At 43.5% G+C, this 27,297-nt stretch overlaps 1 protein-coding gene across 7 annotated transcripts in view; it reads right to left on the bottom strand.

The window, feature by feature from the left end:
• BIRC6 (baculoviral IAP repeat containing 6) overlaps positions 1-27,297 on the bottom strand; it is a 338,837-nt gene that overhangs the window by 222,896 nt on the left and 88,644 nt on the right. For 6 of the 7 annotated variants that reach the window (XM_056567403.1, XM_056567397.1, XM_056567396.1 and 3 more), the window contains exons 20-32: positions 26,609-26,706; positions 26,373-26,520; positions 24,460-24,593; positions 20,866-21,012; positions 18,726-18,913; positions 15,250-15,564; positions 14,989-15,088; positions 14,694-14,908; positions 11,017-11,225; positions 10,577-10,923; positions 8,687-8,906; positions 6,902-7,035; positions 3,757-3,894 (exon numbers count right to left, since the gene is read on the bottom strand). In XM_056567403.1, the coding sequence (XP_056423378.1) occupies positions 3,757-3,894; positions 6,902-7,035; positions 8,687-8,906; positions 10,577-10,923; positions 11,017-11,225; positions 14,694-14,908; positions 14,989-15,088; positions 15,250-15,564; positions 18,726-18,913; positions 20,866-21,012; positions 24,460-24,593; positions 26,373-26,520; positions 26,609-26,706 (2,393 nt within the window). The remainder of the gene's footprint in view (positions 1-3,756; positions 3,895-6,901; positions 7,036-8,686; positions 8,907-10,576; positions 10,924-11,016; positions 11,226-14,693; positions 14,909-14,988; positions 15,089-15,249; positions 15,565-18,725; positions 18,914-20,865; positions 21,013-24,459; positions 24,594-26,372; positions 26,521-26,608; positions 26,707-27,297) is intronic. The other variant, XM_056567400.1, reaches the window with a different exon arrangement.

Below are 27,297 nucleotides of genomic sequence, written 5' to 3'. Positions count from 1 at the left end.
CCGCCAGGGCCAACCCGGGCAACTAGGACTGCTGAGAAGCCTTTCGCTTCCTCACTACACTGGGCATGAAGGGAAGCTGAGGGAAGAGGCAAGGGAGGGCGGACTGTGACCAGGGAATGACAAACGCGTCCACAGCCAGAGCCAGAGGATCGTGGGATTTTGCCAAGAAGGCGGGAACCTGACGGTTTAGGCGGGATGTAAAGAGGTCCACGTCCTGGGTCCCCCAACATTCGCAAATTGTTGCTCACAACTACGAGTGGACAGACAACACCCCAGGGTCGGACGAGGAGCGACTCAGAAAGTCCACCTCCCAATTGTCGACCCACGGAATGTGGATCGCAGATATGGAGGGAACCTGGCATTCTGCCCAGACAAGAATCCTTGTCTCTCCGCAATTGCCGCGAGGCTGCGAGTGCCGCCCTGGCAATTGATATAATCCACAGCCGTGGCGTTGTCCATTTGGACCCGAACGACCCCAGAGTAACAATTCCTAGTGGAAGAGACAAAGAAGGATTGCCCAAAGCTCCAGGATGTTGATGGGGAGACTGGCTTCCTGGGGGACAAACGGCCCTGAACCGTCTGGTCCTGACAAACACCACCCCAGCCGAGGAGACTTGCATTGGTCATTAAGAATTGCCAAGGCAGCGGGAGAAATGAGCGTCACTCTCCGAAGAGTGGAGCCACCAAAAGGAGCAACTGGCGAGCCATGGAGGGTAGACTGATCCGGCGGTGGAGGGACTGAGGAGATTTGTCCCACAGAGACAGGAAGACCCACTGAAGGCACCAAAACTGAGCAAAAGGAACGGCTTCCACGGCCACCACTTCCTCCACTACCACTCCAACACTTCCATGCACAAACGGATGTCAACGGTTTCGTGCAGCGCAATAGGCGGATCCCGGACAGAAGAGCACTCAGCTTGTCTGGTGGAAGCAGAACCAGAGTCTATTCGGTGTCGAAGCGAAGCCTCAGGAAGACCAGAGACTGGGAGGGAGAGAGGTTGGATTTCTTCCGGTTTATCACCCACCCGAAACTGGTCAGGGTCTAAAGAGTGATGTGGAGACTCTCCTGAGTTTGTGCGAAGGACAGAGCTTTAATCAACCGGTTGTCCAGATAAGGGAGCACTAACATCCCCCGAGAGAGGAGGATGGCGATCACCACCGTCAGGACTTTAGTGAAGACCCTGGGGACCATGGCCAGCCCAAAAGGGGAGGGACACAAACTGAAAATGACCTGCAGGAAAAGCAAACCGCAGAAGCTGCTGGTGTGCCGGAAAAATAGAGATGTGGAGGTAGGCATCCCAGACGTCCACCGAAGACAGGAATTTGCCCTGGTCCATGAACGCAACAACAGAATGGAGAGATTTCATCCGGAAGTGCCGCAGGCGCAAGTGCCGATTGAGGAACTTCAGATAGAGAATCGGACGGATCATTCCACCTTTTTTGGGGAACGACAAACAGTTTCGAATAGAAGCCCAAATAACGTGTGGAACTGGCACAATGACCCCCCCACCCCTGCGCAAGGAGGATGTTGAGTGCAGACCGAAAAGCCTCAGCCAGGGCTGGAGAGCAAGGAGGCCGGGACCGGAAAAACGATCCCAGAGAAAGGAACCAAATTTGATTCGGTAGACTCCTGAAACGACGTTCCGAACCCAGGAATCTTGGGAAAAACCGATCCCAGAGAAAAGAACCGAATTCGATCTGGTAGACTCCTGAAACGACGTTCCAAACCCAGGAATCCTGGACTGGCACGAACTAAACATCCAAAAAGAGGGACAGGCGACCACCCACCCAAGAGGAAGGCTCGGGTGGGGGCGCCCCTTCAGGCGGCGGTAGGCTTGAGAGTGCCTGGCTTGGCGGAGAAGTGTCCAGAACCGCTGTCCTGTTCCCAGGAGGGGCGTGCTTTCAAGGTAGGAGCCTTTCAAGGTGTTGGTTTGTCCTGGCGACCTGAGGCAAAGGACCGAAACGAAGAGGGCTTGCAGCGAGAATCGGTGCGACACACCTTATTCTGAGAAAGCAGAGAGCTCTTGCTGCCTTTAGCCCCGGAGATGATTTCATCCAGGCGTTTGCCAAAAAGGCGGCCACCAATAAATAGCATCTCAGTGAGAGATTTCTTGGAGGCTGCATCAGCATTCCAGGCCTTCAACCACATAGAGCGCAGATAGCCACCAAGTTGCCAGCGGCGGATAGCCACCTAGCCCTCAGCCGTTTAGAGCCTTGGAAGTGTTTTTCAGGGTGCTTCCAGGCAGCCTCCAGCAGGTCATCAAACTCCGCATGAGTATTGAAGACCTTGGGAGAGCGGCGGAAGGAAACTTCCGGAGCTGGGTCCGAAGTTTCAGGGTGTAGGTGAAAGGTGTCCCTGACAGCTGACACCAAACTGTCCACCATGTCCGACATGGATGACAGCTCTTCAGACTCTGAGTGCAGGTCCGAGTATGCGTCCACCAGTTCCCCAGGAGACTGGGAACAGGCAGTGGAGACACTAGATCTAGTTGATGTAGATCTGGAAGCCAGGGATCGGGAGCGGCCCCCAGGTAAGTGACCGCGAGGACGCTGCCTGGTAGATAGGGAGCGAGAGCGGCGTGGAGACGTCCCATTGGGTGAGGAGTCAGTGTAAATTACCCTGGGGCGCTTGTGAACGAGCCTCCCGGGAGTGAGTGCGCAAGGAGGAGTGCTTCAAGGCAGTATCCACCTCCCTGCAAACTTGCGTCAGATCAGAGTTGTCTGGGAGAGTGAGGACACCAAAACCAGGGGAAGGGTCAGTGACCACATGCTCCAGAGAGCAATCCTGGGCGGAAGTCACAGGAGGGCTGGGACGTGAAGTGGAGCAGGCAGAACAGGTGGACTCAGCCAAACCACCTGGCATTTTAGTTTTACAGCCTGTGCAAGAATAGTAAGTGACTGAAGTGGCGACCGCCTTTCTGGGGGAGGGGGGTTCTGATCTGGGGTCAGACATGGATAAGAACCCAACAGATAAGTCAGCCAACCCAGAGAAAAAAAAAGGAATATGTTATTATGTTTTTATGTTAAAGTCTAGTGTCAGTAAGATATTTCAAAAGTGAGATAAGTATTTAAAATTTAAAATTACTCAATTCTAATTTTGAAATTCAACATTGACTTTTATAAACATCTGTTCACCGGGAAGGATCATAAACATATTTTAATACGGGAGTGATTTATTTTTTTTTCTATTTGGGAAAAGGGGGATTTATATTCCTATTTGGGGGAAGGGATAATATCCATCTATCTCTATATCTATCTCTATATCTATATCTCTATTTTTTTTATACTTTTTAATTCCGCATAGAGGGGATTGTTATGAACTGGTCAGTACTATGTAACATCATTGTACTGATCAGTACTATTGGCGATTTTATAGGCCCACTCTGCAGGCTGCACAGGAAGATTGTCTATCCTGCATGTCGTAGTAGGTTAAGAGAGCATTTGCGGTGGTCCAATGAGCCCACCGGAACCCACCTGCATCTACAATTCTATCAACAAAAACAGCAATGATTAAGGCATCTATAGGGTTAATGATTAACATTAGCAAGAGTGCTGATGTCCATAATTAGTGGCCGATAGCCACCAGGACCTGCTGTGCATGACGCTTGCTCCATGTTTGACAAGCAGAAATAAGGTATTACTGTTATTTCTTCTGATCAGTAAGTAAAAACAGAGTATAGGTTCATAATATATTTTCATTGCATATGTATTTAGAAGAACATACGTAGTTTACTTAGTTGCTAAATTTACAAATACCTGAAAGGAACCTCTCGCGTTCTTTGCCATTTAAAGGTTTTTTGGAGGCAGCAGCTTCATCTTCAACGGTGGCAACATAATCCAGTAAGCGAGAAACCAACATGACCACCCAGCTTATCATAGGAATGTCTAGGACACCTATGGAAATATATAAAGACCAACACTATAATTGAATTAAGCATATGGATTACTATGCTGCTGCAGTTTAACAGTAATACATAACTTTTACTTTGTAAACTAGTAAGTAAAGATACCACTAAGCCCATTATGTTTTCAGCAGAACAAAGAATATGTGCTTCATTTAACATGCTATGACAGTATGTATTTGATTTTAACCCCTTAAGGACTGGGGTTTTTTCCGTTTTTGCATTTTCGTTTTTAGCTTTTTGCCTTTAAAAAATCATAACTCAATTTTGCACCTAAAAATCCATATGATGGCTTATTTTTTGCGCCACCAATTCTACTTTGTAATGACGTCAGTCATTTTGCCCAAAAATCTACGGTGAAACGGGAAAAAAATCATTGTGCGACAAAATTGGAAAAAAAACGCCGTTTTTTAATTTTGGGGGCTTCCGTTTCTACACAGTACATTTTTCGGTAAAAATGACACCTTATCTTTATTCTGTAGGTCCATACGATTAAAATGATACCCTACTTATATAGGTTTGATTTTGTCGGACTTCTGGAAAAAATCATAACTACATGCAGGAAAATTAATACGTTTAAAATTGTCATCTTCTGACCCCTATAACTTTTTTATTTTTCCGTGTATGGGGCGGTATGAGGGCTCCTTTTTTGTGTCGTGATCTGAAGTTTTTAACGGTACCATTTTTACATAGATAGGACTTATTGATCGCATTTTATTCATTTTTAAATGATATAAAAAGTGACCAAAAATGCACTATTTTGGACTTTGGAATTTTTTTTGGCGCACGCCATTGACCGAGCGGTTTAATTAATGATATATTTTTATAATTCGGACATTTCCGCATGCGGTGATACCATATATGTTTATTTTTATTAACACTGGTTTTTTTTTTATTGGAAAAGGGGGGTGATTCAAACGTTTAATAGGGGAGGATTTAAATGATCTTTATTCACTTTTTTTTTTCACTTTTTTTTTGCAGTGTTATAGGTCCCGTAGGGACCTATAACACTGCACACACTGATCTTCATAATTGATCACTGGTTTCTCATAAGAAACCAGTGATCAACGATTCTGCCGCATGACTGCTCATGCCTGGATCTCAGGCACTGAGCAGTCATTCGGCGATCGGACAGCGAGGAGGCAGGTAGGGGCCCTCCCGCTGTCCTGTCAGCTGTTTGGGATGCCGCGATTAGCCGCGGCTATCCCGAACAGCCCGACTGAGCTAGCCGGCAACTTTCGGTTTCGCTTTTAAACGCGCGGCTCAGCTCTGAGCGCGCGGCTAAAGGGGTTAATAGAGCGCGGCACCGCGATCGGCGTTGCGCGCTATTAGAGGCGGGTGCCGGCATCACTATGATGCCGGGCCCGCCGTGATATATATACTGTGTAACCCCGCGTTATATCAGGAGAGCAAGACCAAGGACGTACCGGTACGTCCTTGGTCCTTAAGGGGCTAAGCATTTCTATACTTAAATGGCGTGTGTTGTGGGTGGCTGTGGAGATAGACTTCTTGCCAGTGTCCTGTTGTAATCACTTGCGAAAATCTGCCCAATTTTTTTCTGTGTCGGCAAGACACAGAAATATAAGTCTATTGGGGGGGGGGGGGGGTACTGTGAGTTTCATCAGATTTCATGATGCCTTGCACAGATTCAAGGCACCCAGAGGCAGCAAAACAACCCCAAAACATCATTGAACCTCCCCCATATTTCACTGTAGAGTTCTTTTCTTTGTAGGCCTCATTCCATTTTCGGTAAACAGTAGAATGATGTGCTTTATCAAAAAGCTCTATCTTGGTCTCATCTGTCCACAAGACATTTTCCAGAAGGATTTTGGCTTACTCAAGTTCATTTTGGCAAAATGTAGTCTTCATTTTTTATGTCTCTGTGTCAGCAATGGGGTCCTCCTGGATCTCCTGCCATAGCATTTTATTTCATTTAAATGTCGACGGATAGTTTGCGCTGACACTGATGCTCCCTGAGACTGCAGGGCAGCGTGAATATCTTTGGAACTTGTTTGGGGCTGCTTATCCACCATCCGGACTATCCTGCATTGACACCTTTCATCAATTTTTCTCTTCAGTCCACACCTAGGGAGATTAGCTACAGTGCCATGGGTTGCAAATTTCTTGATAATGTTGCGCACTGTGGACAAAGGCAAATCTAGATCTCTGGAGATGGACTTGTAATCTTGAGATTGTTGATATTTTTCCACAATTTTGGTTCTCAAGTCCTCAGGCAGTTCTCTTTCTGTTGTCCATGCTTAGTGTGGCACAAACAGACACACAATGCAAAGACTAAGTGAAATTCTCTCCTTTTTATCTGCTTTCAGGTGGGATTTTTATATTGCCCACACCTGTTACTTGCCCCAGGTGAGTTTAAAGGAGCATCACATGCTTGAAACAATCTTATTTTTACACAATTTTGATAGAGTACCAATAATTTTGTCCACCCCCCACTTTTGGAGTTTGGTGTGACATTATGTCCGATTTGCTTTTTTCCTCCCTTTTTTGGTTTAGTTCCAATACACACAAAGGGAATAAACATGTGTATAGCAAAACATGTGTTACTGCAATCCTTTTCTATGAGAAATACTTTCTTAAACAATTTCAGGGGTGCCAACATTTACGGCCATGACTTCATAACAGCTAGAAATAGTACTGTTCCTCATACGTACACACACCACCCACAAAGACAGTGCACACATAAGGGTAGTGGCACCACATGCAAATGGTGGTCCAAAAGAGCATGGACCAAAGCAACAAAATCATGCCCAATACAAACTAAGCAAAATAATGGACAACCAGAAATCACACGTTCCAAATACAGCTACAACAAACAGTGGGAGCAAAAAGCACGAAAAGAAATAACATACGGGCAAAGCTGCAACAACCCCCAATGCATGCTCCCTCTTTCCGCACCGACAAGTCTTACAACGAAAACCCTTTTTGCAGAATAGGTTGTGAATCTTAGGCTGAGAATAATAAGAAATTAGAGGAGTTACCTTCAACGCGTCGGTACACAGGAAGATGAGGTTGTAGAGGTGATAAAAGGCTATCTAGAAGATTTAATAAACTTTCAAGGACTCCACTATTACTAAGGGATCTTTGGCCTATGCAAGAAAGTAGCATAAAGACTCTGAAAGAAAAAAATGTAAATGATCAACATTAACAATACACCACTGATGACATTCAGATTCAAGATTCTTCTACAAATGTATTTTCCCATGTAACTGCCTAAGCAGATTATATAACAGAAGTGGAGCAACAAGAAAGTAACCTACAGATAGATGAGACAACTGTGAATATTCTTCATACAACATACACATGGAGGGGGATTTATCCAAACCTGTGCAGAGGAAAATTTGCCCAGTTGCCCATAGCAACCAATCCGCTCGCTTCTTTCATTTTTAACAAAGCCTCGGCAAAATGAAAGACAATCTGATTAATTGCTATGGGCAACTTTTCCTTTGCACAGGTTTTGATAAACCTCCCCCATGGGGTTTCCTTTTTGTTGAAAAGCCAAAAAATGAAGTCTAAAATGCGCTACAAACATTTTTTTAAGCATTTTTTCTTCATTTTTCCATAGGCTGTTCTATAAAACATGGAAAATGGCAGAAAAGAAACAAAAAAGAAAAAAGGTTCCAAATTCTTGCCCTCTAGGTACCTCACTTGTCTGCAACCTGCTGTTTAATGCTTTTTGTTCGCCATCTATTGCACCAGAGGATCCAGGACGGAACATAACATATTGGTAGTAAAAGTACAGTGAACTGAACAAGCTGCCCGCACTTATGTCCTAGCAGGAAGAACTAGGTGTTGTGCTGTGATTGGCCATATGAGTAAGAACCTGTGTGTGTACTACTGGCAAATAGTTCAGCTGTGATCCCTACTCCTGAAATGGAGAAAATGAGAAATAGCTGTGCATCATAGAGGGGACTCCAAGGGACTCAACAGCAATGAGAGCACTAGAATCACCTTGTAGCCACTCAATGGTTAAAGGTGTTATCAATAATTAGAACAACATGGCAGCTTTCTTAAGAAAAAAATAACACACAGCATGTTCTCAGGTTGTGTGTGTGGTATTACAACTCTGCTCCATTCACTTTAATGAAACCAAGCTACAATACCACAAAAAAAGGAGAACAAAGGTGCTGCGTGTTTGGAAGAAAGCAGCCATGTTATTTAAACCTTGATACAACCCCCCCCTAACCTATCAATACCATGCAGGTTTTTAAAAGTCTTTTGAAATGACAAGTACGCTTTAGAAAATAAAAGCATATAAAAAAAAAGCCACCCAAAATGACTGTTCCATTCACTTGTTCAAAGGGTCCATGGGTTATAGTATGTATTAACTGCAATATTTCACAGGTAAGAAAAGTTGCATCACTCCGGTTAGAAGTTTTCATTCTACCTCCTTGAGATCTTGCATCGGTACACGTAACATGTTAGCAGAAGTCTTACACGCTACCAAGAATCCATCAGGGTCTGACGCAAAGATCTCTTGTAACACCTACTCTAATCTATTTAAAAGCAAAACTACAAAAAAACTGAAAATTAAAGAATAAAGAGGAAGAACGAAAACTTCTAACTGTGAGTGATGCTACTTTTATTACTTGTGAAATCTTGCAGTTAATACATACTATAGCCCATGGACACTGAACAAGCCGAACTACGACTGACTACTTATTGCACATATTGAACACTGAATGAAAGTGTTCCATTCACTTGAATGAAGCATGCAAAAATCCATGTTCTTGCTGTCAACTTTTCTCCGACATAAAACGACATACCTATCTTGAGGGAAGATAAGTAGCTGTTCCGAGTTATAGAGTTCCTGCAGTACATTCGAAAGAAACTGCCCCCACCACCTCTCTCCACCACAAAGTTGCACCAGAAGAAGACCAGTGTGCAATCGAATTTTCGGGGTTCCACTTATACACAAGTGCTTGAATAGCTCTTCACAGGCCTGAGCATGGAAAGTGTTCTGGAGCACTGCTGGCACAGAATGTCCTTTAAGAAAATCAAAAGATTTGTTCAATTAATAAGGTCCTTAATAAGGACAGTTTTGTCCCTAACCGAAAACTGCCACTATATAAAAGGGTACAATAGCTGATTTGACACAGTCATTGGAGACCACATGCAAAGATATGCCTTATAACTACATGGTAAAGACACACACCAACAACTCGGGGGAAAAAAAAAATTGCACTTCAAGTGTTCAGAAATCAAGAGTATGCTAAGATGAGGGGGAATTTGGAGGTCAAGTAAAGACCTTAAAGGGGTACTCTGGCCCCAAGACATCTTATCCCCTATCCAAAGAATAGAGGATAAGAAGCCTGATCGCGGGAGTCCGCTGGGGACCCCCACATGCAGCACCCACCTGTGTGAGCTGCAGGCAGCGCTGGAGGCTCAGAGTCTTAAGCCTCATGACCACAGGGGCGGAGTCATGACGTAGGCATAAGACTTGGAGCCTGCAGCTCACACAGGTGGGTACTGCATGCGAGATCGCTGGGGTCCCCAGCGGCGGGACCCCCCATAATCATACATCTTATCACTTATCCCTTGGATCATAGTGCTGTTATTTTGCCAGGCAAAATAGTGCATTGTGCTGAGCTATTTTGTCTCATTTTTGGATAAAAGCTACGATGTACACATAGCCTTACACCCACTTGAATGCCTGAACCCAAGGTTTTAAAATGCATTCATCTACTTTCATTGCTAGATTTTTGTTGGAAGTGGACAAGGATCAGCATGGGTATTCTGCATTCTACATTTCTATTATTAACATTGTAACATTTCTATGGGATTTGACTAAATTGGCTAGACTTTGCTCCTCACATGCATCACTATGCCCTTGTGTGCTCGTGGCCCTGTTGTTGGTTTACCAATTGACTTTCCTCGGACCTGTCATTTTGGAGATGCTCAGACCAAGTAGTCTAGACATAATACTTTGGCCAAATTACTTCGATCTATATCGATGCCAATTTTTCTGGGTTTCAAACACATTGGGGAGGGGGGATTTATCAAAAAGTGTAGAGGAAGCGTGGTTCAGTTGCCCATAGCAACCAATCAGATTGCTTCTTTTATTCATACAAGGGCCTCTGAGAGGTGAAGGAAGATATCTGATTGGTTGCTATGGGACACTGCAACACTCTTCCCCTACACAGGTTTTGCAAACTCTCCCCCATCAACTTTAATGGGTAATTCAGGCTTTATATATCTCATCCCCTATCCAAAGGATAGGAGATAAGATGTATGATCGGAGGGGTCCCGCTGTAGGGATCCCTGTGATCTCAGTGCAGCCCCCGGCATTCTATGCCAGGAGCTGTCTCTGAGATGGGGACGTGACGTCATGGCCACACCACACCCCTCCATTCATGCCTATGGGAGGAAGCGTGAACACAGCACAGAATGCCGGGGGCTGTACCGAGATCGCAGGGGTCTCCAGCGGTGGGACCCCTGCAATCATACAGCTTATCCCCTATCCTTTGGATAGGGGATAAGATGTATAAAGAAGAAATACCCCCTTTAAGAATTGACTGATCATTTGCTGCCTAATAAATTCCAACACCTGACACTTTAATCATGCAATGGCCATTGTTTTTAATTGTTTTGGCAAACTGGCAAATCTACACAAAGGCAAAGTAATCTTTCATGACTAATTGATTGAAGTCACTAACCGTTTGAAGAGTGGAGAAGGCTAAGCAAAGTGTCCAGTAGGTAACGGATGATCGTGCGAAGTTGCTCGGTTGAAGATGTATGAATCAGTTCTCTAGAGTCAAACTGCTCTCTCAAAGTTTTCCTACTCATGCCAAGAGCCACCTTAAGTCTCTGAACTGCCAGATGAGCCAGGTTCAATTGGAGTTGAAGCTGTATGCAGTCTTGATAGGCAGAAAAAACTCTGCTGTCCTCCTCCACAGCTTTGTCAGGCTTTCTTAGAAAATATTGTGCGTTATTGGCACTGTTCAGAGGGGGAAGATCAATGCTCTGTAGCAGAGTCTCTAGTCGATGACAGGCCAAATTATATCTATGGAGTAAAGAGAAAAGCAGACAGTTTACCCCCTAAACAGCAGATTAGAACAGAAGAGCAGGGCATTGTGAATGCACTGGAATAACTGACCTGCACTGGATGTCTTCCTGCAGGGCCACCATCATGGTAAGATGCTGGTCAACCTCTGGTTGACTTGCAGACTCATTTTCACCTCTGAGTGGGTCATGCATAAGTTTAAGTTCACTTTCCCAAGGTAAAATGTAGGTGTGACCATAATAAAAACCTAGTGGGATTTTGGCCCGGGCATTTGTACTTCCATACCGTCCAATGACTGTAATCTATAAAAACATGAAAAGTGTTAAATATACTACTGTAGGATTTCATACGCCCGAAAATTTCAACTGGAATGACATTTAGACCACACAGATTTATACCCCTACATTTGGACCAATAGATCCAGGAGGTGGAGTACAGAAGTACTAACATATAAACCTATAAAGAATTGTCCCCAAAAATATTTTGATATAAAATATATCTTCATCTTTCTTGACAAACAAGTATAAAAACATATGAACTGATGCTGTTTGGAGGAACGGATAGGGGGCCAAAAATCTAGAGGGCAGGTCATGGACGTTTTGTGGAAAACCTCTTAATGTCTACAATTCCGTTCTTTTATCATTAGCTCTGTTATTTATGTTCCAGTCTTCCAATGACTTAATGAATAATTATAATTTTCTTAAATGTTAATTTCATTCTTATGGCACCCACTGACCTATACACTGCAGCAGCACTCAAGTCTGTGCAGGTCCCCAACCCTTCTTGGTGCAATATACAGGACACCTATAACATTGCAGTCCAGGGAAACCCTAATGCATAGCATTTTCATGTACCAAAAGAGAATAGAATGAATAGAGTTCATTTAGAAAAGTGTTGAGGTAAGTTAATAACACTTATTGGGCTCCATTTTCATTAGCTCTTTGTAATAGGCTACTGGGAATTTAATCCCCAATCTGAACGGTCTAAAGGGCCTTTTACATGGGATGATTATTTCCCTGTGTAAAAGACTACGCAATCAGCAAATAAACGGGTCAACCCTTGTTTGCTGGATGATTACTGGGATCTTGTGTGACTGAACATGATTTTTAGAGCCACATTTCCCCAGTGTAATCTGGGGACATATGACCGACAATGTTAGCAAAGGGACGCACATTCAACGATTCAGTGATTGCTCATGCAGGTCTACCCACATAACAATTGGCCCAATGACTAAAAGTTAGGCAATCATGTTGAATAGCCATCTGTACATCTAAAAGGACACTCAGTTTGTGCTTGGTTAGGACTATGGGCATCAGTTTCCACTGTATGGTTATGTGCCTAACATAAAATGGAAAACACTATGTGGACAGAGCCTAAGTAACCCTTTCTCACTTTTTCTCTTTAGACTACAAAAAGGATATTTTTTTTATTTTTTACTCACTGTAAAATATCTCTCTCGTAGCCTTCATTGGGGGACACCATACTGATGGGTATATGCTATTGCCACTAGGAGGCACTGACACTAAGAAAAAAAAGTCAGCTCCTCCCTGACAGGATATACCCGCCCACTGGAAGTGAGGTAATCAGTTTTGTCACAAAGCAGTAGGAGAAGCCAACAAAGACATAAGTCCGAAGGACCCCGGAAAACAATCATGGAAAAAGAACCAGAAAAGATCATCCAAACAAAAAAGGAAGATATGGGTGGACGCGGTGTTCCCCAATGAAGGCTACGAGAAAGAGATTTTACGCGAGTACAAAAAAAAAAATCTCCTTTTCTCGGTCGCTCTTCAATGGGGGACACCTTACTGATGGGACGTACCAAAGCAGTCCCCTAGGGTGGGAATAACAACCACTGGAGAAAGGGGAAAAGTCAGAGACCGAATCCACTTGTCCGTAAGGGGAGAGGACAAGACCCCAGGCCAGAGACAACCAAGGCCCAGAAAATGAGCTCCAGGAAGATCCCCCATCCATGGAGATGGACTAGGACGCCAATGGAAGGGACAGTCTTTTGCAGAGACTAAAGCTATGGTCCATACAGAGAGACAAGAAAAAGGTCGACTAGGAAGCAAGCTGGGCCAGAACCATCCTGGGAGGAGGTAGGAAATCAACCCCAAGAAACACAGAACCAGACAGGGCTAGCCCGGCTGGGAAACAAAAATGGAAAAGGGCACAACAAGAGAACTACATCCAAAGCTGACCAATTCTAGAGAACATGGCGCAAAAACGCCAGGGAGAGCAGAAGGCGAGCACAGGTGGTGGAGACCAGAAAACCACTGGAAAAAAGAAAGATGGAAACCAGCTTTAGAGAGGTCTGGTGCATAAGAGCGATGACCCAACATCTGGAGACCCAAAACCTCTGTCCCAGAGGCCCGCCTCGAGCACCCAGAAGGCGAAATTAGCTTGACTGGTGTAATATGGATGACCCGAACGCCAACCCCATCCCAGGAGTACATGGACCCCAAAGGTGGAGATGGAAAGCAAGAACAGCCAAAAAAGGAACGGAACTCCCTAAAAAAGGGGCATCCTGGAACGCCGGAGCGAAAGACATAGGAACTGGAGGTTCCTGAGTCACCTGGAGAACATACATGAAAGGATAAATGGCAAAGAAGGAGCTGAAGACCCTAAAAAAGGAGCATCCCAGAACACCAGAGTGGCCGACATGGGAATTTGGAGGTTCCTGCGTCTCCTGGAAGACTTACACCTGTAGGGGAAGGAAACTCAATGGCCGAGAAACACTCCGGGAGACCAACTTCCTTGTTGAGCGGAAAGGTTGAACAGCAAGGCTGTTCAGAGGTGAGCCAGAAAAGAACACCTGTGGAGGGAGCCGCTGCAAAAAGGCCGGCAGCTGTCCTCCACAGGACATAGTATGCAGACACACAGCCCTCCCATGAAACCCTGAGCGAGCCCTGCAATTAGAGATGAGCGAAGTTACAGTAATTCGATTCGTCCCGAACTTCTCGGCTCGGCAGTTGCTGACTTTAGCCTGCATAAATTAATTAAGCTTTCAGGTGCTCAGGTGGGCTAGAAAAGGTGGATACAGTCCTAGGAAACTCTGTCCTAGGACTGTATCCACCTTATTTTCTAGTAAGGGCTGTCACCTGAAAGCTGAACTAATTTATGCAGGCTAAAGTCAGCAACTGCCGAGCTGAGAAGTTCGTGACGAATCAAATTACTGTAACTTCGCTCATCTCAACCTGCAATAAAGGACAGAGTCCCTTTTTAAAGAGGAGAGGGGAGGAGAGGTACATACTCCCCTGCAGATGCCATCTTCTATACTCACCTCACGCTTCTTCAGCCAGCTTATGGCCACAATGCATCATACCAGGCTAAGATAGCAGGGCGAGCAGGGGCAGTGGGGAACCCGGATCCAGGGTACAACCTACAGGCACTGGCCGTTGGAGAGAAGGGATTAACAGTACATACTCTATGTCTGTGCCTCTTCATCACATATGGGGGAACAAAAAGGAGGGGAAAAAAAAAAAAAAACTTAACTAGACAGCCCTTACTAGAGAATAATAAAAAAATAAATAAAAAAAAGACCAGGTCTGAGGGGCTCCCAGACATGTGTCTTGCCTCCTACTGACAGTAGCTAAAACTGATTACCTCATTTCCAGTGGGCGGGTATATCCTGCCAGGGAGGAACTGACTTTTTCCCAGTGTCAGTGCCTCCTAGTGGCAAGAGCATGTACCCATCAGTAAGGTGTCCCCCAATGAAGAGTGACCAAGAAATTACATTTTCAAAAATGTCTGCAAAAATGAATGTTCTTTACCTTCATAAACCTGCAGACCGGTGGAGGTAACAGGTCATGTAAAATGAGTGAATGGGTGCTGATGTCAGTTGCAACAACTAATCTTCTACCATCAACTTCTTCACCTAAGCTCCAAATGTCAATTGACAGAGAGGCCAGATCACCACAGGTGGGGATAAGAATATCTGTAAGGAGTACAGGTCTGCCAAAATCTAAAGTCACAAATCTTCTAGCACCTGAGGACAGAGAAACAAACTGGATTAAAAAACAATAAGCATTAAGTAAAACCAGTCATCAATATTACAACTGCTCTTACCAGAGTGCATTCTCTCAATAATAATGGACTGATGAGGAGGAGGCTGAAGGAAATGAGAAGCGTGAGAGATAGCCAGGGCTAGACCCGAGCCCATGTGAGTCTGAAACAGAACAGGATACAAAAATTAAGTTCCTGGTAGGTCACACAAACTAATAGAGGAATATAGATAAGGCAGTCAAGACTAGCTACAAACATAAATGCTAGTTGAATTTTGTAAACCAAGTAAAATGAAAACCACAATGTCTGAGAAAAATTATTTACCCCTCTAGATTTGTTAGTGTTTTTGCCATGTCCAGCAAGAATGGCAGGAGGCGACTCAATGACTGTGCCAGGGAACAGCTGGGCAAGCTCTGCATTGATGGCAGCTGATACAGCCTCGTTGGGTGGCGTGAGCGGTGGGGTCATGAAGAGCGGAGTCGTTTTTGGGGTGGGAGGGATGACATCGGATGGATGGATAAAGAACCCTGGCGCAGCCACAGGGTTGGAAGGCACAGAGTTGTGAACTGGGCCCACTGCAGAGGCAGCTGCGGCAGCGGCTGCTGTGGTCTGGTGTAATTTAGCTTCCAGTTTTGCCTTCTGGAAAGAGTAAATCATTAACTTCAGCAAACACAACTAAACAATACAAGGAATAACTAAATGTATGTTTATCATCAGCAAGTGAGATCTTTAATGGGACCTGTCATGCTGACAATACAGTCCATGCAGGCATCATGGTAAAGAGCAGAAAAAGCTGAGTGATATATAGTTTGTGACAATAATTCTGGGCCAAGTAAGTGACTGACAGCTATCGATGTATAAAGGGTGAAGGTAAAGAGAGCCCTCAATCACTGCACCAGAATGAGCAGAGATTTACATGAATTAATGGTAAGTTATCCCTGAACTTTTCTCACCAAACTATATATAAGTCCGTTTAGCAACTCCTGCACTATAACATGTTGCCTGCAGATTGGACTGCATTTTCAATGCAACAGGTTTCCTTTAAATTACTTATTTAGGGTGGAGGGAGTTCAATTTAGGTTGTAACACTCATCTATATTTATGGATAGAAACATTGCTGACCTCTAGTGAGCAACATAACGAATTTCTGATTGGTACAAAGGTTTTACAGTCTATATTGAAACTAAAAGCAATCAAGTCAGCCAAAAGAACAATAGTCACAAAACATGCGATTCTGTGCAGTCTACTACACTATTCCATATACTTTCCAATGTATACTGGCCAAGTAGAGACAAAAAAGACACTCATTTGACTTCCGATAAGCTCATGGAGTGCTATGAATGTGTTTAGCATGTGCGCAGCTATGATTTGAGCATAGTCTTGAAAAATAAATGAAAGGAGTTATAATGTCCTCCATCCTGCTTTTATGTGGACACATTCTGATGCACCTTGTTTTCTCTCCTAAAGAATGCTTTACTTCGTGCTTCCGCTCAGCCTGCAATCCCCAGAATCCCTAGTGTGGTCTCTCTTGCTGTGTGACCCTCCCCTTCTATCTATTGCACACCCCCTGTATGAAAACACTTACTAGACCTTTAGTAAGCATGCGTCCTGACGGATGGTTCATAGGCTATACAGACTAAATGGGAGTAAAACCCATGTTTAATGACTATTGAAGAGGTGGCCTGGGCTGAGAACAGGCTTGGGAGTTCAGGATGAATGCCTGAGTCACATGAAAATGTGTTTTGGGCTCAAAATGGCCGCTGCACATAATGAAAATGGTCATCCCATTTGTGAACTACAAGACTTCCGGTACTGTTTCCCATCTTGTTATATGATTCTATGACAGTTAAATAGCTTGGTTTAATGTCAATGTGATTTTTATTCTCTGTCAACCCCTTTAATAAATTTAAAAAGTCAAAACTATCTCTAGCCAACAGAATACTATTAGTTGCAATAAAATATTGCAGCAAATTATGCCTTAAAGCATTTGGTATGTACATCCAGATGCCTCTAAAGCTGATGGTAACCATGGGTGAGGTTAGTTTGCACATAATTGAATAAAAAGACAAGAAAGAGCTAGATTACATCATTTTCAATATACTGTATAACTGGAACATCACAGTTATACACACATTGGAGAATTGCAGGGTGGAGGGGAGTAAAATATTTAAAGAGTTAATTAAGAAATTACCACTTAAGTTAATCCACCACAATATGCACCTATGGCTAGGAACACACTGCGCTTATGGTTTCAGTCACTGGTATCAATTGGCACCCCGCCAAGAATGGGATGCCAATGTATACTATTTCAATGACCCAACCAGAGTCACTCCAGCCGGTCAGCCTTACGTTGGCATTCCGTTATTGGCGGCATGCCAATGAGTACCAGTGACTAAAACCAAAGACGGAGGGTGAAGCTAACCTTAGTGTTATAGAACATAATATGCCCCTTTTTTTTCCACTGCCTGCAAATGCTGGGTAACGGCATCTTCTGTGTTGTCATCTATTACCATAATGAGATATTACTAGTGTAGGTGTTGCTATCAGGAAACCCACAAGTGTGGCAGATTCATTGGGATTTCAACCTTAAAGGGATGTAAAGATGGCTACAAACAATAGATATATCTTATATCTGCTGACTACATCATGTGTATGGGGGCAGTCTCATCATTCCATGACAAGATTCAGGCATGTTGGATTACATCATTCCAAAAATGTTTGCTCATTCAGGAGAAGAGCGCTGTCTGGTGTTGGGAAGTTGAATGTTTGGGTGTTTCAAGGCATGAGATCATGGAGGAGTCAAGGGAGACATCTGTCGGGCAAAGAAGTGGCTTGCTTAAAGGGCTTATCCAGTCTTTAAAAAAAATTTAAAAAAAGTTTATTCTCAGTATAGGCCTGTCATTAATATTAAATTGGCAGGGGTCTGATTACCAGCACCACTGTTGATCAGCTGTTTGAAGGAGCAGCAGCATACAAGTGAATGCAGCAGTCAGCACAATGTTTACCTCTACTCATACTTGTAGTTGGAGTACAGCTGGGAGTGGTGGAGCAGGAAAATAAAAAGGTTTTGTTCAGACACAGCTGCAGTACCTTGTGGCAACTGCAAGAACAAGCACTTTCAAAACGGCAACACTCACCCGGACACTGCAGCTCTATTTAAAGGAGTTGTCCAGGATTTAAAAAAACTGTACCACTCCTGTCCACAGGTTGTGTCTGGTATTCAGCTTGTACCACTAAAGTGAACGGAACTGAGCTGTAGTACTACACACAACCTGTAGACAAGAGTGGTGCTGTTTTGGCTAAAAAGCAGGAGCGTTTTTTTTTATTCTGAACAACCCCTTTAAACAGCTCATCAGAAGGGAGTACTGGGAGTCACACCCCTGCCGCACCATATTAATGACCTGATACAGAACTAGCCAAAATACTGAAACCTATTCAGAGCCTTAAAATATGCTACAGTATATGGACATTTCAATGTTCTATAAGGTGCAGAGATTTTAACAATGTATGACAATGATGTCCAGATCAGAGTCTTTCCTTTTCTGAGCACACAGTACACAGAAGAGGATTTCATAGACCTCTAGTAAATCTAGTGAGCAGATGAGATGAAGGAACCCCACACACCATGCTCACCAAGTTCACACTGTTTAAGAGCTTGATTTTAAGCACTCTTTTGGTAGTTTTGTGAAATGATAACCTATAGAGAACATTTCACATAAAGACATGACCATTTTATGGCATTTTGAACAAGGTTGTCAGCATGTGATGTTCAAAATGAATGTGGGGAAACGTCCTCCCACCTGTTGCTGAAGCTTCAGAAGCTGCTGCTGTTTCTCTTGCAGTACCTGGAGCTGCTGTTCGGCTGAGGCCATAGCGTGAGAGAGCGACTGTAGAGCAACCTGAGCTGCAGAGCTCAGAGCGGTTGAGGCTTCTCCCACTGTGCCAGCAGACAAGCCACCCACTGCTGGGGTCACACCAAACGTACTCACTGACATAGGGCAAAAGAGAACAACAGTGTAAATAAATGTACTCATTTATACAAACCTTAAGGGTCTATTCACACATACAGTATCCTGCACATATTTGATGCGCAGGATTTGAAGCTACTGATTTTATGCTGCAGATTTCAATGTAAACTAAATGACTTAATACAGCTTTAAATGCTGTGCATCAAATATGTGCAGGATACTGTATGTGTGTAGACCCTAAAAGGGTATTGCAGCCTTCAAAAACTTATTGATATATGTATCTGCGATGCCCCACAAATTCTGGATAATGCATGAAGAATGTCATGATACACTGTTCACTGCCGCGGGGAGAGGCTGGGCCCTGTTCTAGAGATTAAAGGGGGGGATTTGGGGGTCCCAAATGTTAAAGTCAGGAATGAAAAGGGCCATATTTTGAATCAAGAATTGGAGAATAAGAGGGGAGCCATGCTGGGGACCCAGGAATGAGAGGGGAGCCATGCTGGGGACCCAGGAATGAGAGGGGAGCCATGCTGGGGACCCAGGAATGAGAGGGGAGCCATGCTGGGGACCCAGGAATGAGAGGGGAGCCATGCTGGGGACCCAGGAATGAGAGGGGAGCCATGCTGGGGACCCAGGAATGAGAGGGGAGCCATGCTGGGGACCCAGGAATGAGAGGGGAGCCATGCTGGGGACCCAGGAATGAGAGGGGAGCCATGCTGGGGACCCAGGAATGAGAGGGGAGCCATGCTGGGGACCCAGGAATGAGAGGGGAGCCATGCTGGGGACCCAGGAATGAGAGGGGAGCCATGCTGGGGACCCAGGAATGAGAGGGGAGCCATGCTGGGGATCAGGAAGGAGAGGGGAGTCATGCTGGGGACCCAGGAATGAGAGGGGAGCCATGCTGGGGACCCAGGAATGAGAGGGGAGCCATGCTGGGGACCCAGGAAAGAGAGGGGAGCCATGCTGGGGACCCAGGAAAGAGAGGGGAGCCATGCTGGGGATCAGGAAGGAGAGGGGAGTCATGCTGGGGACCCAGGAATGAGAGGGGAGCTATGCTGGGGACCCAGGAATGAGAGGGGAGCCATGCTGGGGACCCAGGAATGAGAGGGGAGCTATGCTGGGGACCCAGGAATGAGAGAGGAGCCATGCTGGGGATCAGGAAGGAGAGGGGAGTCATGCTGGGAATCAGGAAGGAGAGGGGAGTCATGCTGGGGATCAGGAAGGAGAGGGGAGTCATGCTGGGGATCAGGAAGGAGAGGGGAGTCATGCTGAGGATCAGGAAGGAGAGGGGAGTCATGCTGAGGATCAGGAAGGAGAGGGGAGTCATGCTGGGGATCAGGAAGGAGAGGGGAGTCATGCTGGGGATCAGGAAGAAGAGGGGAGTCATGCTGGGGATCAGGAAGAAGAGGGGAGTCATGCTGGGGATCAGGAAGGAGAGGGGAGTCATGCTGGGGATCAGGAAGAAGAGGGGAGTCATGCTGGGGACCAGGAAGAGGAGGGGAGTCATGCTGGGGACCAGGAAGGAGATTGGAAGCCTTGTTAAGGGACTACGAATCAGAGTGGGAGAAATAATGGAGAAAGGGAATAAGAGGGGAATTTTGTCGGGTACCGGTAATTCCACACTCTATAAAATAAAAATAAAAAACACATGCTCGTCAATTTTGAAGGAAACTTAAACCAGCCCTTTTTGCGACTTTTTGTGTGACATTTGTACTTGTAAAATCTGGAGGGCTTAGGTGCACCAAATTACATGCACTAAATATAAGGGGAAAAAAAGGTTCTGAAGACTATGATAAATGTCCCCCGCCCCATGTTTGTAGTCAAGACCATGGAAACTATGGTACAATATTCTTTTGTTCTTACTCTAATAGTGGAGCAACATCTTTAGGTTTTAGGATACCTTCAATTATTAAACATTTTAAAAAAAAAATAAGGAGGGGGGGGGGGGGGGTTGAAATGAAATCATATTTACCGGTAAATGTACTCGCATCATCCCTCTCAATTCTGGTTCCGTCACTTGTGGAAACGCAAGTAAAGTGCAAAGGTTCAACTTCTAACAGCCCAGTCAGAGACGTGAAACTGCCCTCTGCAGCTGTACTGCTGTTCACTTTCCCACTGCCTGTGAGGAAAATGGGTAAACTCATTGATTCGCAGCCAGAACATCAGTAGTTAGTCGTTATTGTATAGTGAAATCTAGAAAAAAAAATCTCTTTTCTGTTGTAAATACAGATGGAAAACAGTCAATCTTTTTTTAAATTTCGAAGTGGCGCAATGTTTGCAATGTAATATAGTTCATTATACTGTAAGGGCACTAAGGCTTGGTCCATATAATTACACATGGGTGTATTATTTTAATAGGATACAGCATAGGTATGTACTCTAAAGAAACCCAGGGAGAACACTACGGATCAACAGATGGGAGCAGGAAGAAAAAGCGCTAATGGCTCATGGTTGCACATTCACAGAATGCTCATTGTAATAAAACAATACTCTCTGTAAAACAATTACACTCACTAAGGTCATGTCCAGTTCCCCAAATTTGTCATCATAATTGGTATGTTCCAAGATTTATAGCTGGAAGGAGTAAGGGTGTAATCCACCCTTCTAAAACAAACTAGGGAGGAATCATTACCTCCCTAGGTAAACATATTCATATTCAAATTTTTAGCCACATTAAAGCACTCCTGCAGTTTTCTGTGCTTATATAGGGCAGCATAGGCCATTATAGAATAATGTAGAGCAGTGGTCTCCAACTTGCGGACCTCCAGATGTTGCAAAACTACAACTCCCAGCTGGGAGCTGGGACGACTGATGTAGAGGCTCTTGTTTATGTTTATCTTAGAGCCATATATGTGTCGTCTTTCCATCTTGATTTTAACTTCCCTTCCAATATTGCTTGAGTTTCACAGAAATGTTGTTGTGTGAACACTGCAGCAGAATCCCAGTAGATTACAATAGAATTTTGCAGGTGGAAATTCAGCAGTGTGGACGGGTCTTTACTAGGGCTTCACGATTACATGGCAAAAGCAGTCGAATTGCGATTTTTGCGAATTGCGATACGGCCCCCTGGGAAAACTTGCAATTATCTGCTTGGGCCGGCTCCCATGTGTTGCTGCAGGCGGGGACCGGCCAGAGCAGGTAAAAACAAATTCACAAAAAGTCAATACTAAAAAGTCAGTGTTTCCCAATGAGGGTACCTCAAGCTGTTGCAAAACTACAACTCCCAGCATGCCCGGACAGCCTTTGGCTGTCCGGGCATGCTGGGAGTTGTAGTTTCGCAACAGCTGGAGGCACCCTGGTAAAGAAACACTGTGCTAAGTAAGAGGCGCAGGGAGAAACATAAGAAAACCTTATGCTCACCTACTCCCGGTCCCTGCAGATGCCGTTCCCCTCCGTGCGGTCCGGTGTCTCCTCTATTTCATGTACAAGCAGAAGGACCTTTCCCTTTTCATCCAATCACTAGCCGCAGCGTTGTCACGTGTCATGCAAGTGACTGGCTGATGGGGAAAGGTCTTTTCCGGCTGCAAACACACTAGGTTTCCCTGATCCGGTGGGAGATTTGAGACATTTTTCTTATGGTTATGGTAGAGCTTTACATTAGATCTCCCATATGTTATGGTTCTAAAACAATATGAGTGATGCACATCAGTCAATCAAGTGACTAGATCATTCATATTCATAAGCAGAGCAAACTGGTTTTATGGTCATCCCAGACACTTTATAAGGCTGCATTCACATCTCGTTTTTACGTTACAGGTGCCGTATACTACGGTTTTTAGGTCTGGTCACAAAACCGGATACGGGTCAAAAAGGAGCCGACCGGAGTCACCGTTTCACTCCAGTCGGCTCATTAAAGTAAATGGATTTCAGCGCTGGTCCGGCTGGGGTACGGGAGCGCCGGTTTGCCCCTCCCCCAGCTGGATCCGGCACCCGTAATGTTAAAACGAGGTGTGAATGCAGCCTTACACCAGTTTTTAAACAGGAAGCGAGTTAACAAGAAGAAACCAGCATCCACTGGTTGGAACAATGTGCTCTACATCTACATATATAACAGCCGGTGTAGTCAGGCAAATGTTAACACCCAAGGATTGCCAAAAGAATTTGCCCAGAGCATTACACATTAAAGAGGTACTCCGGTGAAAACCTTTTTTCTTTTAAATCAACTGGCTCCGGAAAGTTAAACAGATTTGTAAATTACTTCTATAAAAGAATCTTAATCCTTCCAGTACTTATTAGCTGCTGAATGCTACAGAGGAAATTCCTTTCTTTTTGGAACACTGATGACATCACGAGCACAGTGCTCTCTGCTGACATCTCTGTCCATTTTAGCAACCATGCATAGCAGATGTATGCTAAGGGCAGCATGGTGGCTTAGTGGTTAGCACTGCTGTCTTGCAGTGCTGGGGACTTGGGTTCAAATTCCATAAGGACAACAATAAATAAAGCGTTATTATTATAATAACGTCAGCAGAGAAAACTGTGCTCATGAGGTCATCAGAGAGCATTCCAAAAAGAAAAGAATTTTCTCTGTAGTATTCAGCAGCTAATAAGTACAGGAAGGATTAAGATTTTTTAATAAAGTAATTTACAAATATGTTTAACTTTCTGCCACCAGTTGATTTAGAAGAAAAAAGGTTTTCACCGGAGTACCCCTTTAAGAGGCGTCCAGGGTAATGGAAAGTTCATTAAAAACACAGATTATAGCTACTAAGCATTTAGGGTAGGGTCACACGTGCCGTCTTTTGTTGCATATTTTTCACAGCTGAATTTGCTACCTATTTACTTTAAGGGGTAGGATAATACACAGCAGCAAATATGCAGCAAAATATGGTCTGTGTGACACTACCCTTAAAGAGAATATGTCACCAAATGTGATTTTTTTTTTAAGAGGTTTAATCATTTTTTCACATTTTTTAAATATTTTGGGAAATATAAAAAAAAATTACTTGTCACAAAATATGAAAAATGTAATAACTTGTCATATCTCCCACTGTTGACCAGCAGAGGGAGCTAACATGAGGAATCTGGTGAAAGCAAGTAACTTGTTAAGCTGCTGCAAATTAGATCTCGCCTGTATGTGCAAAAGGAGAGGGGGAGGGGGTTTTGTAGTTTTTCAATTCCACTGTCACCATTTTGTTGGGGTCTGAAGAGTGGTAAAGAACAGACTAGAGGTCTCTTGATAGGTCACTGCTCCTCACGGACTTCAAGAAAATGGTTCTGGATTCCCCTTTCATTTCACATGTGCAGTATGCAGTCCATGCTTTTCTATGAGACACTCAGTCTTAACTTTCTTATACCCTATACCTGCCATAAAGCAACTGTTTAAGTGTTGTGAAGTGACACACCACAAAGAGGCTACAGTAATGGCAGCCCCCAGTACACACTTAATAAATAACATTAAAACTACATTTTTCTAAAACTATATACATAAATGAAATTATTTATCTTGAAAATATATTTTTATCTATTAAAAAAAATAAAATGGTGGCACATTCCCTTTAAGAGGGAAATCCTGCTTCCTCAGATTGCTTAATTTCATAAATGCAAAAGCAACTACATTACTTACCCAAAAGAACATCTGAAAGGTCAATTTCATCTGACTGTAAGCCTGAGCTGCTATTGTATATATTTTTGCAAGAGGAACCACTGACTTCCAAATCGAAAAGTACTGGGTCAAAGGGAGAACTGTACAGTCCATATCTAGAAGAGGAATTTATTGAAATTTAGTTTTCATAGGACAAGTCTTAAACATCACATGACTTATGGTGCATGTCCATAAACTATCACACGACTGCTGCAACTTGCATGTAAAGGTTTTGTTTAGTTCTTTGTTTTACATACATATTTAGACACACACTAGGGTTTTACCTGTCACAGCCAGTTTTGGCTATTCCTTACTTCAAATGGCAGGTCACCATGTGGTATAAATGAGTTAACCTGAAGTTTACCTTATTCTGAGGTTCAGCATGCCACCAACAATAGACAATTTATGTACTTTTCTTTATTATGTAAAAGTAGGAAAAACAACTTCACATGAAATGACACGTTTATTTCCACTGACTGAATTGCATGAGGACCTTTGTGGGATAAGCTGTAGTTTTCATTGGTACAATTTTGGCAAAATGGATTAACAAGTAAACAGAGCACTTCTGGCTTTTTTCATTACCTGCATATATGTGTTTGTGTTTTTTAGTTTATATTTTATAAGTAGTTTTGTTTATTATTTCAAGTAATAAAGCAGAAAAGGGTGAGGGTTATGTCTTTTTCTATTTTAATATGGTATTCAGGGAACCATGGTTATTCAGTAGTTGCCCAAACGTAAATTAATAAAACTAAGCCTAAAACTTGAATTTTGTATCCTGTACTGATGTCCCTACTGCAGATCAGTGTGGCAGTCCAAGCACCTCATTTTCTGTATTTGTTCTTGCACTGGCAGAAAGCTCCTCTCTCCCGTGACTTAAACTGGTACTCTACCTCAGCTTTCGGAAAATGACTTCCCTGCCACGCCCCCTTCCATAGACTTGCATTGAGGAGGCATGGCGTGACAAATGCTGAGGCAGTGGAGTACCCCTTTAAGTCTATTATTACCATTTACTCTGGACAGTTCCTAAAATGGACAGAGATGTCAGCAGAGAGCACTGTGGTCATGATGTCAGCAGACAGTTCTGTGTTTCAAACGGAAAAGAATCTCCACTGTAGTATTCAGCAGCTAATAAGTACAAGGAGGATTAAGATTCTTTAATAAAAGTAATTTACAAATCTGTTTAACTTTCTGGAACAAGTTGATTTAAAAAGAAAAAAAAAGTTTTTCACCGGAGTACCCCTTTAACTTTTATTAACGTCTTTGAAATTACATTTGTTAATGATAACTGTGCAGTTTACAAATTGTCCACTAGGTGTCAGGACCACACTGTGATTTAAAACCACAGCTCAAGTCAAACTCTCATAACTTGCATGACAACCATGCTACTGGTCTACTGGGTGCACTATTAGGGTAGGCCCCTCCAAGTTAGCATCGATAAGGTTGTTAGATGTGAGACTGGAAAGCTGCTAGTTAAAAATGTTCAGTTAGCCAGTTCCTTTAATGTTTCGCTGGTTCCCAAGCTTCTTCAGAAAGGACTGGTGGCTAATGGCCAGCAGGAGTGCTAATCCACCTTAAATAGATTGGCGTCTGACGTCAGTCATTAGTATCAACATCCCTCTTCCAATTGGATGTACATGGCGTGGTCATTTGATGCGATGATGATTGCATCATAAACCGCCGCGCATGACTCCTCACTTGTAAATATCGCGTCCCTGGTGGTTACCACTTTAAGTCTAGCACAATGTATTACCCATGATGCATTGGGAGGCCTGCTTAGCCAAGAAACAAAGCCAGACAGAAAGCCCCATTCAACAAAAGATGTACAAGTGTAGGAAGTGTAATTTAAAAGTTTAAGAGTCTTTCACATTACAGTTAGCAAAACCAAAGTTTGTTACCTTGTCTGAAGTAGCGCCTCCATTGGTGTCAGCCGGTCCTGCAGCTGCCTGGACACAGCTGTAAGCAGTGATGCACAGGCCGTGCTACAACCAGCCAGGTCTTCATCCTTAACATAATTTAACAAGACAAAGTACCAGTAGACAGCTCCTAAAGTAATAAAGAAAAATCTATAAATGTAGAGTGTATACATGTAAGACTAAACTCTAAGACCTACTACATGAAGTGCTGCACATACCTCCAGTGGCAGCAGATGGAAGATAAGTCATGTTATCCAACAGTGCTTTCAAAAGAACAAAGCCAAAGCCTTGCTGATTGGGATCACATTTTCCATTGCTTCATAGGGGGAAAAAAAAAAAAAGAAAAATATTTTTCTATAACAATCCTTCTATACAAGAGTATTTATTAATTACCCTTACAGTAGTGCTGTATATCATGCAGCTACATGATCTATAATATAAACTGATGAATTCAAGTTGCCTCAATTTATTACTAACACTTTTGAAAGTGTAATTTATCATTTTTTTCAAAAAATACACTGTTCAAAAAAATTAAGTGAAAACTAAGATAACACATCCTAGATCTGAATGAATGAACTAATCGTATGAAATTCTTTTGTCTTTATATAGTTGAATGTGCTGACAACAAAATCACACAAAAATTATCAATGGAAATCAAATTTATCAACCCATGGAGGTCTGGATATGGAGTCACACTCAAAATCAAAGTGGAAAACCACACTACAGGCTGATCCAACTTTGATGTAATGTCCTTAACCCCTTAAGGACTCAGCCCATTTTGGCCTTAAGGACTCAGACAATTTAATTTTTACGTTTTCATTTTTTCCTCCTCGCCTTCTAAAAATCATAACTCTTTTATATTTTCATCCACAGACTAGTATGAGGGCTTGTTTTTTGGGCGACCAGT

Source organism: Hyla sarda, chromosome 3 (assembly GCF_029499605.1).
Source record: "Hyla sarda isolate aHylSar1 chromosome 3, aHylSar1.hap1, whole genome shotgun sequence".
NCBI lineage: Eukaryota > Metazoa > Chordata > Amphibia > Anura > Hylidae > Hyla > Hyla sarda.
This window is presented reverse-complemented; position numbering and strand designations above follow the sequence as displayed.